Source organism: Seriola dumerili, unplaced genomic scaffold (genome assembly GCF_002260705.1).
Source record: "Seriola dumerili isolate Sdu_G_001 unplaced genomic scaffold, Sdu_1.0 BDQW01000035.1, whole genome shotgun sequence".
Lineage (NCBI taxonomy): Eukaryota > Metazoa > Chordata > Actinopteri > Carangiformes > Carangidae > Seriola > Seriola dumerili.
In genome coordinates this window covers 625,067-639,728 of record NW_019174290.1, presented here as the reverse complement: position 1 = coordinate 639,728, position 14,662 = coordinate 625,067, and the positions used below count along the sequence as shown (strand labels likewise).

Genomic DNA, 14,662 nt, shown 5'->3' with positions numbered 1-14,662 from the left:
AGCTGCACAGTGTTGGTTAAAATGAGAGCAACTTTTAAAGGTCCCATATTTTACATTTTTCCAGTGTTTTATTTGAAGTGTTGATCCATAAGAAGGTATACTTGTGGAGCCAAAAACCATCTCAGTGTAGTTTTACATCTCCTCTCTGAGGTAAACACTCAGAGAAACCAATTCCTACAAGGTTGGATGGTGGGGTCAGGTGGGCGGGGCTTCAGGCATGGCTGAGGGCGGTGACATCTTTGTTGTGACATCACAAAGTTACAGAAGTGCTGACAGCTCATTTTTAGACTCAGTGTCTGAATACAGGCTGTGTGCATTTCTCTGTGGACTGAGCGCTTTGATACTCTCACAGTATTAATACAGAACCTAGACGTGATCTATAATGAAAAAAGACATGGAAGTCTCACTTTATACAATATGGGACACATAAAGAAATCCCATTATAACTCTGTTTTAACCTCCACTACAGATTCCCAGTCTTCCCCTCATGAACGACCCGGGTCCTGCTTCACTCCTCCGGCTATGGACCTCAGCCTGTCCCCGTCCTCCCGCCACGCCTCGTCCCTCTCCCCGTCGCCTTCCTCCCCCTCCTCCCCCTCCCCTTCTTCACCCCTGGAGTCGCCTCACAGCAGCAGCAGCCCTCAGCCACATCTATTCTCGCGGGTGAGTCCGAGAGTTCATGCAATGACACGACTGCTTCAATGTGACATTCATCATCCAATCATAGTTATTTTGTGCAAACTTTGTATTTTGCTCATGTGCGTCACTATCAGGTTTGATAGTAATCGATACAGTTTGTCATTTGCCGGTTTTAAAGTGGATTTTTAGATTTGATTTTGATTCCCACTCAGCACAGAGCCTAACCACCTCTTGGCTTGACGATGTGATAACAAGGAGACCTGTGACGTGTTTCACAAAACCACTGACGAGAACACTAATGTGAGCACACTTGAGGGAAAACTGTTCTGTGCAGGTGTGCATCTTCATGTAATCAGTTAATCTTGTGTTCAGGCATGACCGCGATCCTCTCAGAATAATCCAGCCAGGGACTGATTGTGACTGAATGTGCTCCACTCTTCTTCCACTGAATTTAATTGAATTGGGATCCTGGGAGTGAATCTAATTTGTTGGTGCAACGTTTGCACACAGCACACAGCCAGTCCAGTAACTGTCTAAATCAAATTTGAGCCTTAATTGAATGGTAAAACATCAAACACACAAGCCTCTTTGTCACGAGCATCAAAATCTTTCCTCTTGGCCCAGACTCATCTTTTAACCCGGAGAGTTAAAATTGTCTTATACATTAAAGGTGGACTGTGAGAAGCATTCATTACGCCCCTTAGATGTACTCAGTGGGTTCCTCAAAGATGTCTTTGATACTGTAGCAGCAGCTGTCTGTCCATAATAACTCACTTAGCTGACCAGTGTGAATTTCCCTTCTAATTTTAAACACAGAACCTCCTCCCTTCTCTAAAACACCTTGATTTCATCACTTTATCAGTAAATACAGAACAACTTGGGGGTTTTTGTCTTTCTATTAACAAACTAGGGCAAAGTACGGCAGTGCTACTAAATGTGTTTCAAAGTGCAGTAGGGTGCTCCGGGCAAATGTGTCCCCCAAATATTTCAGTAATCCTAACACATTTTCATCAGCTTAATGCAGATGTTTCTCTCCTTCCATGTGTCTGTACTTATGCTAAATTCATGCAAAACTGGAGGAATGGGAAGAAAGGGAAAACTTCCTTGGTACTATTCGTGCCTTATTCCAAGAATGTTACCCCAACAATTATCCTTGTAGTGATGAATATCCTGTTGTTGATGTTGTGATAGATATTTGCATTTATTAATTAAAAGTACAAGGAAACATTACGTAGCTTCTTTTAAATTAGCTACATTGGTTGTATTGGTGTTAAAATTGGACTTTATGTAGATGCTAAGGGTGGTGGCTTTGCAGCCATGTTGCCATGTTGTCAGAAATCCCAAATATCTTCAACTTGGCATTACAAGCCGGAGGTTGGTATGAACGGTTTCCCCACTTGGCGTCTGGTGCAGTCTGAATGATATGATGTAATTTCTTGGCTGCTGTGTGACATTTTTCCTCCTCCTCTCTTTCAGGAAGCAGCTCGTCATTCAGGTGTGGAGGGCGGAGCTTCACCGCACGGTTATCCGTTTTACCTGCCGATTGGAAGCCCACCGAGGGGCTACAGCTTTCCCTCCATGTTCATCGGTCAGAACAGAGAGAAGCAAGTCTCACCAGAGCCCTCGCTGGATGGTCAGCTGGCCTGCCGCTGGATGAAGGTAAATGTAATTATTAAGACAAAAACAAAAATAAATCAATGCACAGTGATGGGTTTGTATCAGTATTCTACACAAGTTTATATGTATTACATCACAAAAGCAACTGTGCGAACAGTGCGTTTGACCACATGAGGGTGGTAGAAATGAATACTACTCTGACTAACATGTGGTGGCTGAACTCAGTGTAATGATCGGTCGACAGAAAACAACAGCGATAGTAGAGGATGAACATGACCAAAGGTTATAATATTAAAGGTTGCTGAAATGATTATTTGAAAACAATTATTACACTATATTAATCATTCACAAAAAGCCAAACAGTCACGTGTTCATTCATATGAAGTGTGAGGATTTTCCGCTTCTCTCAAACAAACACCCCCAGATAAATATTAAATAAAAAAAGTAAAATATAAAAGAACCATGGTATAAGGAAACAAGATGGTCTGAATTTACAGTACAGTAAGATATCAAATGGTTTTGTATATGTTGGGTAATCTCTCCCCCCTTCACTATCCTGCAGTGCCACCTGCTGTTCGACTCGCTGCAGGACTTGGTGGATCACATCAACGACTTCCACGTCAAACCTGAAAAGGATTCCGGGTATTGCTGCCACTGGGAGGGCTGTGCTCGAAACGGAAGGGGCTTCAATGCCAGGTGTGTTGTCACTCATAACTGAAATGTCACACATGTTACAAAAGCAGGTAAACTAATGTAAAACAAATATCCTGCTTGGGACGGGCGTGGAGGCCCTCTCACCTCCTGTGTACACACATTGTACATATACAGGCTGTCCTGTGCCGCCTTTGAGTCAGCTGTTAAATATTTTAATAGTAAAAGGTTGTGTGAAAATTGGCCAATAATAATAATAATAATAATAATAATAATAGTTTAATTTAATAACGTTATTAAAAAAAAATTATTATCACATTTTCTGAAGGATACTAATTTTGTCAATCTGAGGGGCCACAGTAATATAAAGATACAGTCTGGGGCCAGGCCATGAAGTACGAGCATCTGACAAACACTCAATTCAATTTACATTCATATAAAATATAGAACAACAGACACTTCCTCACATTTCTGAAGCTGTAACCAGGCTTCGTCTTACTTGGTACATGATTAAAAATTTGTTGAATTCCAAAATGGTCATTCATTTACGTTTTATCAGTTAACTGATGAACTAATCGACTAATTTCAGCACTGTAGGTGAGTCAAACATGACCCCTTAACCTCTTATATTTCTGCTTAAGTAGCTCTAAGGTCCTGTTTCTTATCTCACGCTGTCAGAGTCGTATACTGTATATTATGTATCTAATTTTTTCCTGATGTTTACATTGAGATAAATATATTTTAACAACTGCTTCATTATATAAAAATGGAAATAAATATCTTGTGCATCATTTTAAACACTTTCATCCCAAATGTAGCCTGAAATATTTAGTTTCTTTGGAAACTTTGGTATCGTCACTGACATTTAAAGGGCCACTGTGTCAGGATTAGTGACATCTAATGAGGCTGCAGATTGCAAACAAATGAACACCTGTCTCCTCACCCAAGTGTGTCAGAGAACAAACAGTGGCCTTCCAGTGACGTAAAAAGGTATCATAAGGATGTTTGCTGCAGAGAGAGCGGCGACTGAGGAAAAGATGTTTGCTGATATATATATGTATATATATATATATATAATGTTGTAGTTCCGGCAGCTTGTATTACGTAACTAGTAATTCAGATATCAGCAGCCACATCCTCAGAAAACATTTCTACATGTTGTGTGTGTGTGTGTGCGTGCGTGTGTGTGTGTGCATTTTGTAAACAAAATTCCCTTCATTGTGTGTTTGTTTTTGTTATTTCTTCTAGATATAAAATGCTGATTCACATCCGCACACACACCAATGAGAAGCCGCACCATTGTCCCACCTGTAACAAGAGCTTCTCACGTCTGGAGAACCTGAAGATACACACTCGCTCACACACAGGTGAGTTCACAGTGAAACAATCCAAGCAGGCGAAAGTATAAGTGAGGTGATATTCCGTATTTATGCTATTACCAACAAATTTAAACAAAAACCAAACCTGAATTGATCTGCTTAACAAGTATTGTACCATAGAGCTCAGTTCATAAACTATTAGAACACATCAGTGAGCCACGCAATTAAACTAAGTGACATGTACACATACACCGTCCTGCTGCTTTAAATACGCACAAGACTACAGCATCGAATCTGTGGCTGAAAATCATCCTCAACAAATGCAGTATTTCCTCCTGTTTGAGCAACATTTGCTTAAAAAGCACAACAGGGGCCATAAATGTTCTTGCAGTGACTGTCAAAGCTCCACCACACTCCCTGTCTATCAACAACCAGCAGCTTCTCACAGCCGGTCGGCTCTGATGTCCTCCTGTCCCAGCTACACTGAGCGGTGGTCAGTCAGTCTCCCTCGTGTCTTCCCTATGATGTCACACGCTACGTAGCTAGAAGGCCACGCCCCCCTGCTGTCGTCGCCTCCCTCTCCTGCTTATCTTGCCTGGACGAGAGACCTCTAGCTGGATTTGAGGGAGTAGTTCGCCTTTAAAAAAGAAAAATTCGCTTAATGCAACTATGTAGTGTCTTTGTCATTATGCAGGTAAATGTCTTTCAACATATAAACTCCACACTACAGAACAAGTCTAACCCTGATAACATCACTGTGACTATGACACATGACACTCTGATCTCAGAGAGTTGTTTCTCTTCACGTCACATAGCTCGACTTTAAGTAAACCCAGAGGAGGGAAATCTGGTAATTGCATTGTGTTTGTGGATATTGTGTTTTCTGTTTAATTCCCATGGGTGCTGCCATGGTCAGTTCATCGTTTCCTGTCTTTGACTGCTGCTAATCAGCTCTTTGCACAACTCACCACTTCTGGTAAATTTGGTGGAAAGAATGCACTGCAGGCGGACCTGTGTTGTCTAGCTGATGTTTTTCTATGCCTCTGTGCCGACGATAGCCAGAGTCGAAGACATACTGTTTTCAGGTTCACCCTCCATCCATCCAAAACATGTGAATGTTTAAATGTAAAGACTGTTTAATTGTAAAGAAGGTTTTCTGCAATTCCATTTGCTACCATTTTCTCTTTTTTCTTTTTCTTTTTTACAAAAAACAACAGCAGCAGATGCCTCTAACATGGGATAATTCCTTGAAAGCATGACTCCTATCTTTTCCGTCCCAGTATGTGTCTTTACTGACCAGATCTGCAGGGAGTTATCGATTCTATAAAACTACAGTGATAAGAAAAAGGCATGCATTGCAACATGAACGGGAGTCTTGGAGTCTTGAAAGCTTATCTAGCTGATGATCAGTACGTTTACACAGAGTTTGTGCAAATACATGATTCACTTGGGTGGATAACTTTGAAACATAGGAGCGAATTCTTTCAAAGTGCTCAAGGCATGTTTAACCACCGTTTTTGCTTCTGATTCCTGTTATCCCCGAATGTGCGCACAAGATACTGTTTTGTGTCACACAGAATCTGATAAATTTCTTTTTCTTGTAAACACGAAACCTTTCTTCTTTGTTATTGTTTGTGGTTCACCAGCTGCTCCCTCTCTCTCCTTTCAGTGCCAACAGGGCGAGGTGGAGGGTTATGCTAGTGGTAGGAAACTGCACAAAATTCTGTTTTCAAATCCTGTGATTTATTGTTCAGTTGGGGGTTTCCTTTCCTTTCCTTTCTTTTCTTTTCAAAACAATGTCACCTCATGGTCCATTTAGTTGCAGTCCTTGGGTTTTGGATCATATCATGATATTCATCAGCAGGATGACTTTGTCCTGTTTATAATTTGTCTCTCATGAATTGTGGCCCTGAGAACTCAGTGTCCTGCAACAAGGAAACACATGCAAGTATGCAAAACACAAACAAATTCAGAAAACATCTGAAATACTCACAACACAAGCAAATACAGAAACGCGCTGCAAGTAGCACAGATGACAACGGAAGTGTTTCCAGGGGACACGAAAAAGTGATGAACCCAGCTGGGACGCGCTTGTTGTTCAATGCTTTGAGACTTTTGAAGTTAAAAACATTGAACAATAAGTGCGACGCTGACGGGTTCATCACTTTTTTGTGTCCCCTGGAAACACCTTCATTGTTTTGTGAGTATTTGCAGCACGTGTGTTGTCAAACTGATGAAGATGTTTTCTGAATTTGTTTGTTTGCATGTGTTTTCTTAAGTGTTGAGCTCTCAGGGCCACCGTACTCATGAGCACTTTGCTTGTACCACACCCGTGTAATGCGTCAGTCGTCTCATGGAGAGTCTCATGAGTCTAGGAACATGGGAAGTGTAGGATCTAGTGGTTTTGGAGCTGAACCAATATTAGGGACTAATGTTTGGCTCTAATGTTTTCTGCTGCACTGTTTTTGGCCGTTAAGAAAATCTTTTTTATATCTTTTATTTTTCTCTTATTTCTTTTCCATCTTTATGGAAGTGTGATATCAAATAGCTTGAAGTACTTAATTAAAGTCCTTGTAAAGCAGCAACACATTAGCAACACAGGATAAATCTTAAGAAAGGTTTAACCTGAAAAATCAAATGGTACAAGTGAGCAAGATCCATTTGTCCTGATCAAAAAAAGCTGCACTGACAACTTCCAGCCGAAACAAGACATTAAAAAATTCTCACAGAAGTTCATAACTCTGCAGAATTTCAAAATGTTTTATGGCAACATATAAGTGAATGTTGCTTTTCTCACTGTGCCTCTTGTCACCCGCAGTGAAACCTATTCAGACCATTGTTCTGGTTTTGTTTTTTATTTATACTTTAATCAAGTCATGTCTTCATTCTCCCTCCCTCTACTTCCCGTCTCTCTCATCTTCCTTCCACAGGAGAAAAACCCTACATCTGCCCTTATGAAGGCTGCAGCAAACGTTACTCCAACTCCAGCGACCGCTTCAAACACACCCGCACCCACTACGTTGACAAGCCTTACTACTGCAAGATGGCAGGCTGTCTGAAGCGCTACACAGATCCCAGCTCGCTACGCAAGCACATCAAGGCCCACGGGCACTTTGTCGCCCAGGAGCAAGGTGCTCCGGGCAGGCTGGGGTCAGGGCTGGGCCTGCCCGGGCACCAGAGCGCTGCTGAGCTGCCCTCTGTAGGCGGAGCCCACATCATCATACCCGGGGCTGCCGCAGCTCTCCTTGGGGGTCTCGGGACCTCTTTGCCTCTCTCTGCTTTCTGCCACGCCAGAGCCCTGGGCCACCATGGGGCACCACTCTTCTCTGTCGGAGGCAGTAGCATGGGGCCGCTCGGCCTCTCGGACTCCCCTCTGTTACACTTCGGACTCTCAGCTGCTTCGATGTTAGGGCTGGGAGCTCTGGGAGGTCTGGGGCGGATGGCGGGGAAGGAAACAGAAGGCGAAGAAGAAGAGGAGGAAGGCGAGGAGGGGGAGGTGCTGAACCTGTCTGCAGGGGTGGGGCCCAGGCGTAGTGACCCTTTGTCCTGGGTGGTTGTTCCGCCAAGGGCGCTCCTCCTCAAACCAGCTGTTGTCAGCTAGGATGTGCACTCAGCAATTCAAAAAGAACCAGGGAGTGTGTGTTTGTGGTTTTCTGTGTCTGTGTTTGTGTGCGTGTCATGACATACAGAACGTGACTGCAGAGAGTGTTTGTGTGCATGTGAGTGATCAAAGGTCCCCGTCATCTGCAGAGCCATAAAAACGCATTTCATTCATTCCAGCACAGAAACAACTGAAGACAGAAAGAAAGACTGAAAAGAAGAGAAGTCTTTGTGTTGAGTGCGCAAAACCCCAGCACGAGCCTGGAGTGTCACCATGCATGTTTCAGCTGTCTCACAGTGTAAAGGGTAACTTCACCCAAACTACTAAATATGTGTAATATAGATGCATCTAGCCATGCAGAGATTTTATCTGCTGAGATTTTGAAATATCCCTCTCAGGTGTCAGCCAAAAACTTAGTTGAAAATGGATGTATTGGATGTATCAATTACTTTCAGATGGATTGCCATGAGATTTTGTACAGTCACAGATGATCCCCGGAGAATGAATCCTACTGACGTTGGTGATCCGCTGACTTTTTATCCAGAGCCATCATCAGGTCAACATTTTCATTTCTCCTATTTAGTGACAATTACTAAGTGTTAGCATGCTAACACGCTAATCGAAGATAGTTAACAAGGTAAACATTACACCTGTAACCATCACCATCTTGGCACGGTCGCAGTGAGCATGTACAACACACTGATGTTAGCATTTAGCTCCAAGCGTCGTGTTGTGACCCTTTAAAATGACATTGCGTTCAACTCCAACAAATCAGGGTGGTGGCAGATGTTCTAGAGGCAGGTATCTCGAAAACACACGACAGAAAACAACATCCACCTGTATGGCTTGATACCACACACGTGAGAAAGTATGTGTTATTTGGGTGAACCGATCCTTTAATATTCCTTGATTCCCCCACACCCTCCTCCCGTTCATCTCCACCCTGACCTCATGGTCAATAAGCGTTTTCCAGCGGACAATCACCTGTATAAGATGAACTAAACCAGGTCATAAGAAAAGAGCAGGTGCACTAATAATGTTGCAGTTGATATGTTTGACAACCCCCACTCACTGCTGCCACACACCCATGTACCCATGTGTTTATTCCTAGATAAAAAATAGAAAAGCAGGATTATGGGGCGCAATGGGAAACACAGTCCATACACAATAATTGAATGTAAAATTAATTAGAATGTGTTTTATTACTACATTAAATGAGTTAAATTTTAAAATAAGATAGCAATCATTAGAAAATTTGACACAGACTCCCATAAAATGACGGCTGACATTAAAATAAAAACATTTGAGGTTATTTTAATTCATCTTCACGTGTTTGAGAAGATCATTTTTAGTTTTTGCCGTAGTCATCTACTCACAGAATGGATTCAAACTCTTCACAGTCTGAGTGAACGTTGTATTGTTTTAAAAATTTCTGTGGAATAGATCTGGTGCAACAGGTGACATGTGCAATATGTAAACTTTGATGTCCCCTTACTTTATCGTCGCTCCCGAGCCCAGAGCAAACAAGATTATTGAACACCTTTCAGGAAACCAAACCTCATGACGTAGTAATCTCTGATTTATTAGTCATAAAGCGATCTCAGTGTGCATTTGTCGTATCTCAGAGACACTTTGAGGCATAATTTGTTTTGGGACAATCACGGCACTACGATGTGTGAAGAAAGATTACAATCCACACAGAGCTACCTGTTTGACCATGTGATTTTCAAGTCGCAAGAAGATAAAAAAAACAAAAAAAAAAACGTGTTGACGTAACTGAATGTAGGTTTGAGGTTAACTCTGTATGCTTGCAGTTTATCTTAGCTAATTGTCTGCTCTACTTATCACTCCAAGACAATGATCTCAACAGGATCAGCCCTGCCTTTTAAACAAGACCAGCTGAGGAACACATTCAACCAGGAACAAAGTAGACAAGGGTGTGTATTAGGCAGTAATGGGTACACATTTGCTTTACATGAATGTTAAAACACGAAAAGGTACACAAGAAGAAGCCAAACAGCGGTTTCAGAACAGTCTCTCAAGTACTTTCAAAGGGGAAATGTTTGACAATGGCCACATGTGGCCTGTATCTTTGTTTGTTGTATCTTGTACTCTTGTTTGCACATTGATTTTATCCTAATCAGTATTTCAAAGGTGTCCAAGTGCCTTGTGTTTCAACTGAAATATATCACACAGTATATTAAAAATATTTACGCAAATGTAAAGTGTATAAATGTTTTTTTTTCATTACATTTTAGAAAACTGAATTTTAATAACTTGACAACAGATGTGATTTGTACATCAGGGCCACTGCAACACTTTCTAAGAATGTCGCCAGTGTTAATGACTATGACAATGACTAGTATGTCAATAAACACAAACGGATGAAAGAAAATCTACCTTCAATATCTCCTGTTGTCTTCGTGTGTCTTTGTGTCAATGTGTGGATAAAGTTTCATCACTTTTGACTTATTTTCTCAACAAACAAAACAAGAATAAAGCAAAAAATAAAACTGAGAAAAAGTAATAAATCATGAAAAAGGTGGAAAAATAATGTTGAATCTCACCCATCATGTTGTCCAAATAAGTTTAACAGGTTTATCAAGTTCAATAAAAAGACCTGAGACATGTTGCATAATATTCGCAAAGTGAAATCTCCACTGAAATGTTGGGTTTTACAGTTGAGGCTGGGCGGAAGGAGTGGTGGAGGACAAATACTATCTCTTTATGCAGCATAATAATATAAAGCCAATTACAATTATTAATTCATATGTCATCAGAATTTCACGGAAATGGGAACCGCACACACACACATGGACACACACAGCTGTCAGAGCTGTTAATCACGTAACCTCAAACTAAACCAATAGCCTCAAACTATTTGGCTGCCTGCTTGCTTCAACAGTTTGTTACACCCGGCCATTTGTCACCCATGTCTGTTTGTTGATTTATTTGTTTGTTTGTCAGCAGGATTACATGAAAAGTACTTAACCGCAAAAAGTACCACACCTTCATTAAGGGACATGGGCCAGGGGAAAACCCCTTAAGTCTTGGCGTGGATCCATTTAAACTGGCAGATCTAAGAATCTTTTCTTTGGGCTATCATCTTTTTCTTTAATATTTTCTTAATACGGCCTTTTTTTTCTTTTTTTTAACATTTTTGTCACTTTCTCAGGATAAAGTGTAATAGTGGATCTTGATGGATAAAATTAGACATAGTTAGTGTTGAGATCTATGAGTTTGTACCATTTGATGGGACTGTTTTTGCCTCTACACAGTGCTATTCTGCACTGCATCTAAATCTGTTGAACGCTCGTCTGTTCACTGTGGTTAGCTGAAGACATCAGTTCATCTCTTGCAGGGTAAATGCAGGAATGCATGTCCTTCCTCCTATAGAAACACATACACACACACACCAATTTTTGCTTCTTATGTCCTAATATGTTAATGTTTAACTGCAGTTAAACGTTTGGTAAAAAGCTATTAAACTTTATGACTTTTTGGGCTGCTGTGGACAGCATGTTGTCAGTCATGCTGGCTCTCACTGTTCATGCAAAGGACGCTGTTAAAACAGCAGGGACACAGAACCACCTCTGAAAGTAACATGTACGTAGTTGTATAGAATCTGATTAAGCTGTTAGTTAGTTAGTTAGTTACTTAGTTAGTTCACTGGTAGCGATAGCTGGCAGATGACAAAATAGTGTTAATACCAACATGAGTGGAGATTAATCATACTTCCTGGCTGTTGCAGCTTGTCTGTGCTTTAGGCTTCAACTGCAGGAAACCACTGTTTTGTGGTTGGCTCAGTGAAGTCTAGATGATTTAGCAAATGTGCTATTTGTCACGCAGATGTTGTTGACTGGTTCCACATACTACACAATAGGTGATCACAGACACAATGATCACTTTCAGATCAAAGGTTACATCTTTCTTCTAAAAGCTGTTTCATCGTCCATATAACAAGATGGAGACATGAATTATGATTCTGCTCACATCTTTTAGATCCTTCAGAGCTCAGAGCAGCTTCACAGAACTATTCACCACCTCACTGTCATTAGTTCATTATAAAAATATGTAATGATAAGAGGATTTTTTTCCCCCATTTGTCATTTAAAGCTTCAGTGACTCCAGTGACTCCCTGGCTGACACAAGCTCAAACAGACAATTCACTCCCCAGTCTGCAGCTGAGACACCTGTAGGCTACAATTACTATTGTCAGACTAAATACTACTAAATAAGTAAACAGATGGTAAAGACTGCACACAGGGCCTGCACACAGCTTCATGACAGTTACAGACTCCGACAAGGTGTTCGCTGTATCATCTGACGCAAGACAAACTCATATCTAGCTATTTAAATTCAAGCACAAACTCAGGAAGGATAATTTCAAAGGGATACATGTTATATTTATGTGATGAAGTATGTTCAATGTCGAATTGTGATTTATCATTTGTGATCTGCTGGTTAAACATAATGGCTGAGAGCAGTTAAAACTTTCGACTTTGTCTTCTGCGTGTATTGATGAATGTTTCTGTGTTTACAAGGGAACTTCCCTTGTTCTGCAGTAATAAAGCCCAGTATACATGACTGCGTCCTAGACTATCTGCATTGTGCTTAGTGTCAGACCTTTATGTGTTTGCCTCTCTCCTACTCTCTGTGCTCACACATGCAGTATTTTAGTGCAGCTGAATTTCCTTCTGGCCAAACATGTGCCTTGGTCCGAGGCCCAAGTCTGGCCCGTACACTTTTACGTCTGGGCATGGGTCTGGCTTCCATCCTCTGGTATTGACTGACAGCTGAAAGATTTTTCTGTGTAGCATCGGACAATCACTCTGTATATGGGCCAGATTCGGGCCGTGAAACTGGGTGTACACTGGACCCGAAGAAAACAAGCATGTGGAACCAAGTATGGTCCAGATTTATTTTGCTGTCTAGGCTCATTTACCTGTTTTTCTGTTTCTATTGTTAGACAATGGGAGGAAGTTGAAATGGCGACTGAGGCCTGGCCCATTAAATAGTACATGTTAACCAGCAGTCACTGAATGAAAAAGAAATCATAGTAATCCAATACTTGTTGAGATATTTTAGTTTTTTAAATCATTCCATGACATACCTGTCAATGTAAACATAGGTGATCCTATACTTTCGAGACTCCACATTGACATTGCAGCCCTGAGCATTATATTGTGACTGCCCACTGTTGAAGGAACAGTTCAACATTTTGGAAAAACAAACCCATTTCCTTTCTTGTCAAGAGGGAACAGTGATTTCCTGGACTCCTTTCTGACTATGCGACAGCTGGTCACTGTTGTTTCACTGGAATTATTTGTGGCCTGGATGAGCAAAAAGTTTTACGAGGACAAAATACCTGTAAAAAAAACAACAACATTATTAATCTGATAGTGAAAGCGCAGTGTGCAACTAGACAAAAGTGCAACCCAGCTCCCCATTACTCTCTTAACAAAATGCACACAGCTTTGCTAAATGGTCAAAGTCCCCTCTGCAAGAAATAAATAAAAGGCCAACACAGTCTGTGACGGTCTAGATCAGTGGTTCCCAATCTGACCAAGGCACACAACTCCTTTGGGATTTACTCAAGTATTCCTTCGTGAGACTGTCCTCTTAGACAACGACAAGCAGCTTATTAAACCCATGGTTGCATTCTGTTGTAAGGCGAAGTCAGGTGAGAGTTTAGGAATGAGAAAGTTCGCTTTGGAAAGAAGGGTGGGTCGGCAAAACACGACTTTCTCGTTTCAAACTGAAAGCCAGTGTTGTTTATTTTATCCGTTAGACAACCTTGTCCACGTGTATCACCGTAACAATGACGACGCTCCTCTAACATTTAACGACGTACGTTCACCACGATCTTTTTCCAAACCTAACCAAGCTGTTTTTTTTTTTTGCGCCTAAACCTACACAAACTGTGGCCCGCACCAAAACCTTCGTCGCGTGTTCATTGCTGTTACCATGACAACGAAGGTCTGGTACGCCTGCCGTTGTTACGCTTCGACGGGGTCGCATCCCGAGGGAAGCGACGTACGACTCACTTTAAAACTCTGCTCACTAGTTTTCACACATTCAATGTGACTGACTCAATGTGCTGATCTATTAAATCGCATTGTATTTTCCGTTTTGTCGGGTTAACTGAGCAACAGTGTTTCCTGTGGGACCTCCCAACCACCGCTGCAGAGCTACCCCGGTGTGTGAACCCAGTGTCCTCCCGTGGTCAAAGTGGCAGACAGCAGGGACGTCGCCTTCTTTTTTTTTTTTTTTACCAAACATCAAATGCTTCTGATGAGGCAGACATGCACGGTGTGTTGCTACGGGTTGTGACAATAATTTTTCCCTTAGCCCAACATCATCTTCCTTTGCAGTTTGGTATTTCCAGCAACATCAACAGGAATGCCTCCCTCCTCTTTTGCTTAATTACTGTGGTAAAGTCCCTTCCTCTCTCTCACACACACAGAAAATACAACACCCCCCCCCCAAAAAAAAAAAAAAAAAAAATCTCTCATGACCCCATGCAATAAATTTTAAGATTCCAGTTTAGTTTGGTGATGGGAAAATGAGCTGGTTTTAATTAAGAGACATTTCCAAACCACGCTTTTCTTCTTTTTTTTCCTGAGCTTTTGTCACTGTCACAGAGACTGTGTGTGTGTGTGTGTGTGTGTGTGTGTGCGTGCGTGCGTGCGTGCGTGTGTGTGTGTGGTGTTAGGGAGGGAGGTGCAGGCAGGTAGACACTTGGAAAAGGTATTTGAAAAACCTTGCCCCACAAGTATTGTGAAGTCTACAAATGTTGCAAAACTTCAAATGTCAGTCTCCCTCCCCCTTCCTT

At 41.6% G+C, this 14,662-nt stretch overlaps 1 protein-coding gene across 2 annotated transcripts in view; it reads left to right on the top strand.

Moving 5' to 3' along the window:
• The window catches only part of LOC111216607 (zinc finger protein GLIS2-like), a 29,465-nt gene extending 19,230 nt beyond the window's left edge, over positions 1 to 10,235 (top strand). The window contains exons 1-5 of one of the 2 annotated variants that reach the window (XM_022738182.1): positions 473 to 663; positions 2,116 to 2,298; positions 2,819 to 2,952; positions 4,156 to 4,274; positions 7,157 to 10,235. In XM_022738182.1, coding sequence (XP_022593903.1) covers positions 523 to 663; positions 2,116 to 2,298; positions 2,819 to 2,952; positions 4,156 to 4,274; positions 7,157 to 7,827 — 1,248 coding nt within the window. In that variant the 5' untranslated portion in view covers positions 473 to 522 and the 3' untranslated portion in view covers positions 7,828 to 10,235. Of the gene's footprint in view, positions 1 to 472; positions 664 to 2,115; positions 2,299 to 2,818; positions 2,953 to 4,155; positions 4,275 to 7,156 lie in introns of those variants that run through there. The other variant, XM_022738183.1, reaches the window with a different exon arrangement.
• Positions 10,236 to 14,662: the final 4,427 nt, after the last annotated feature.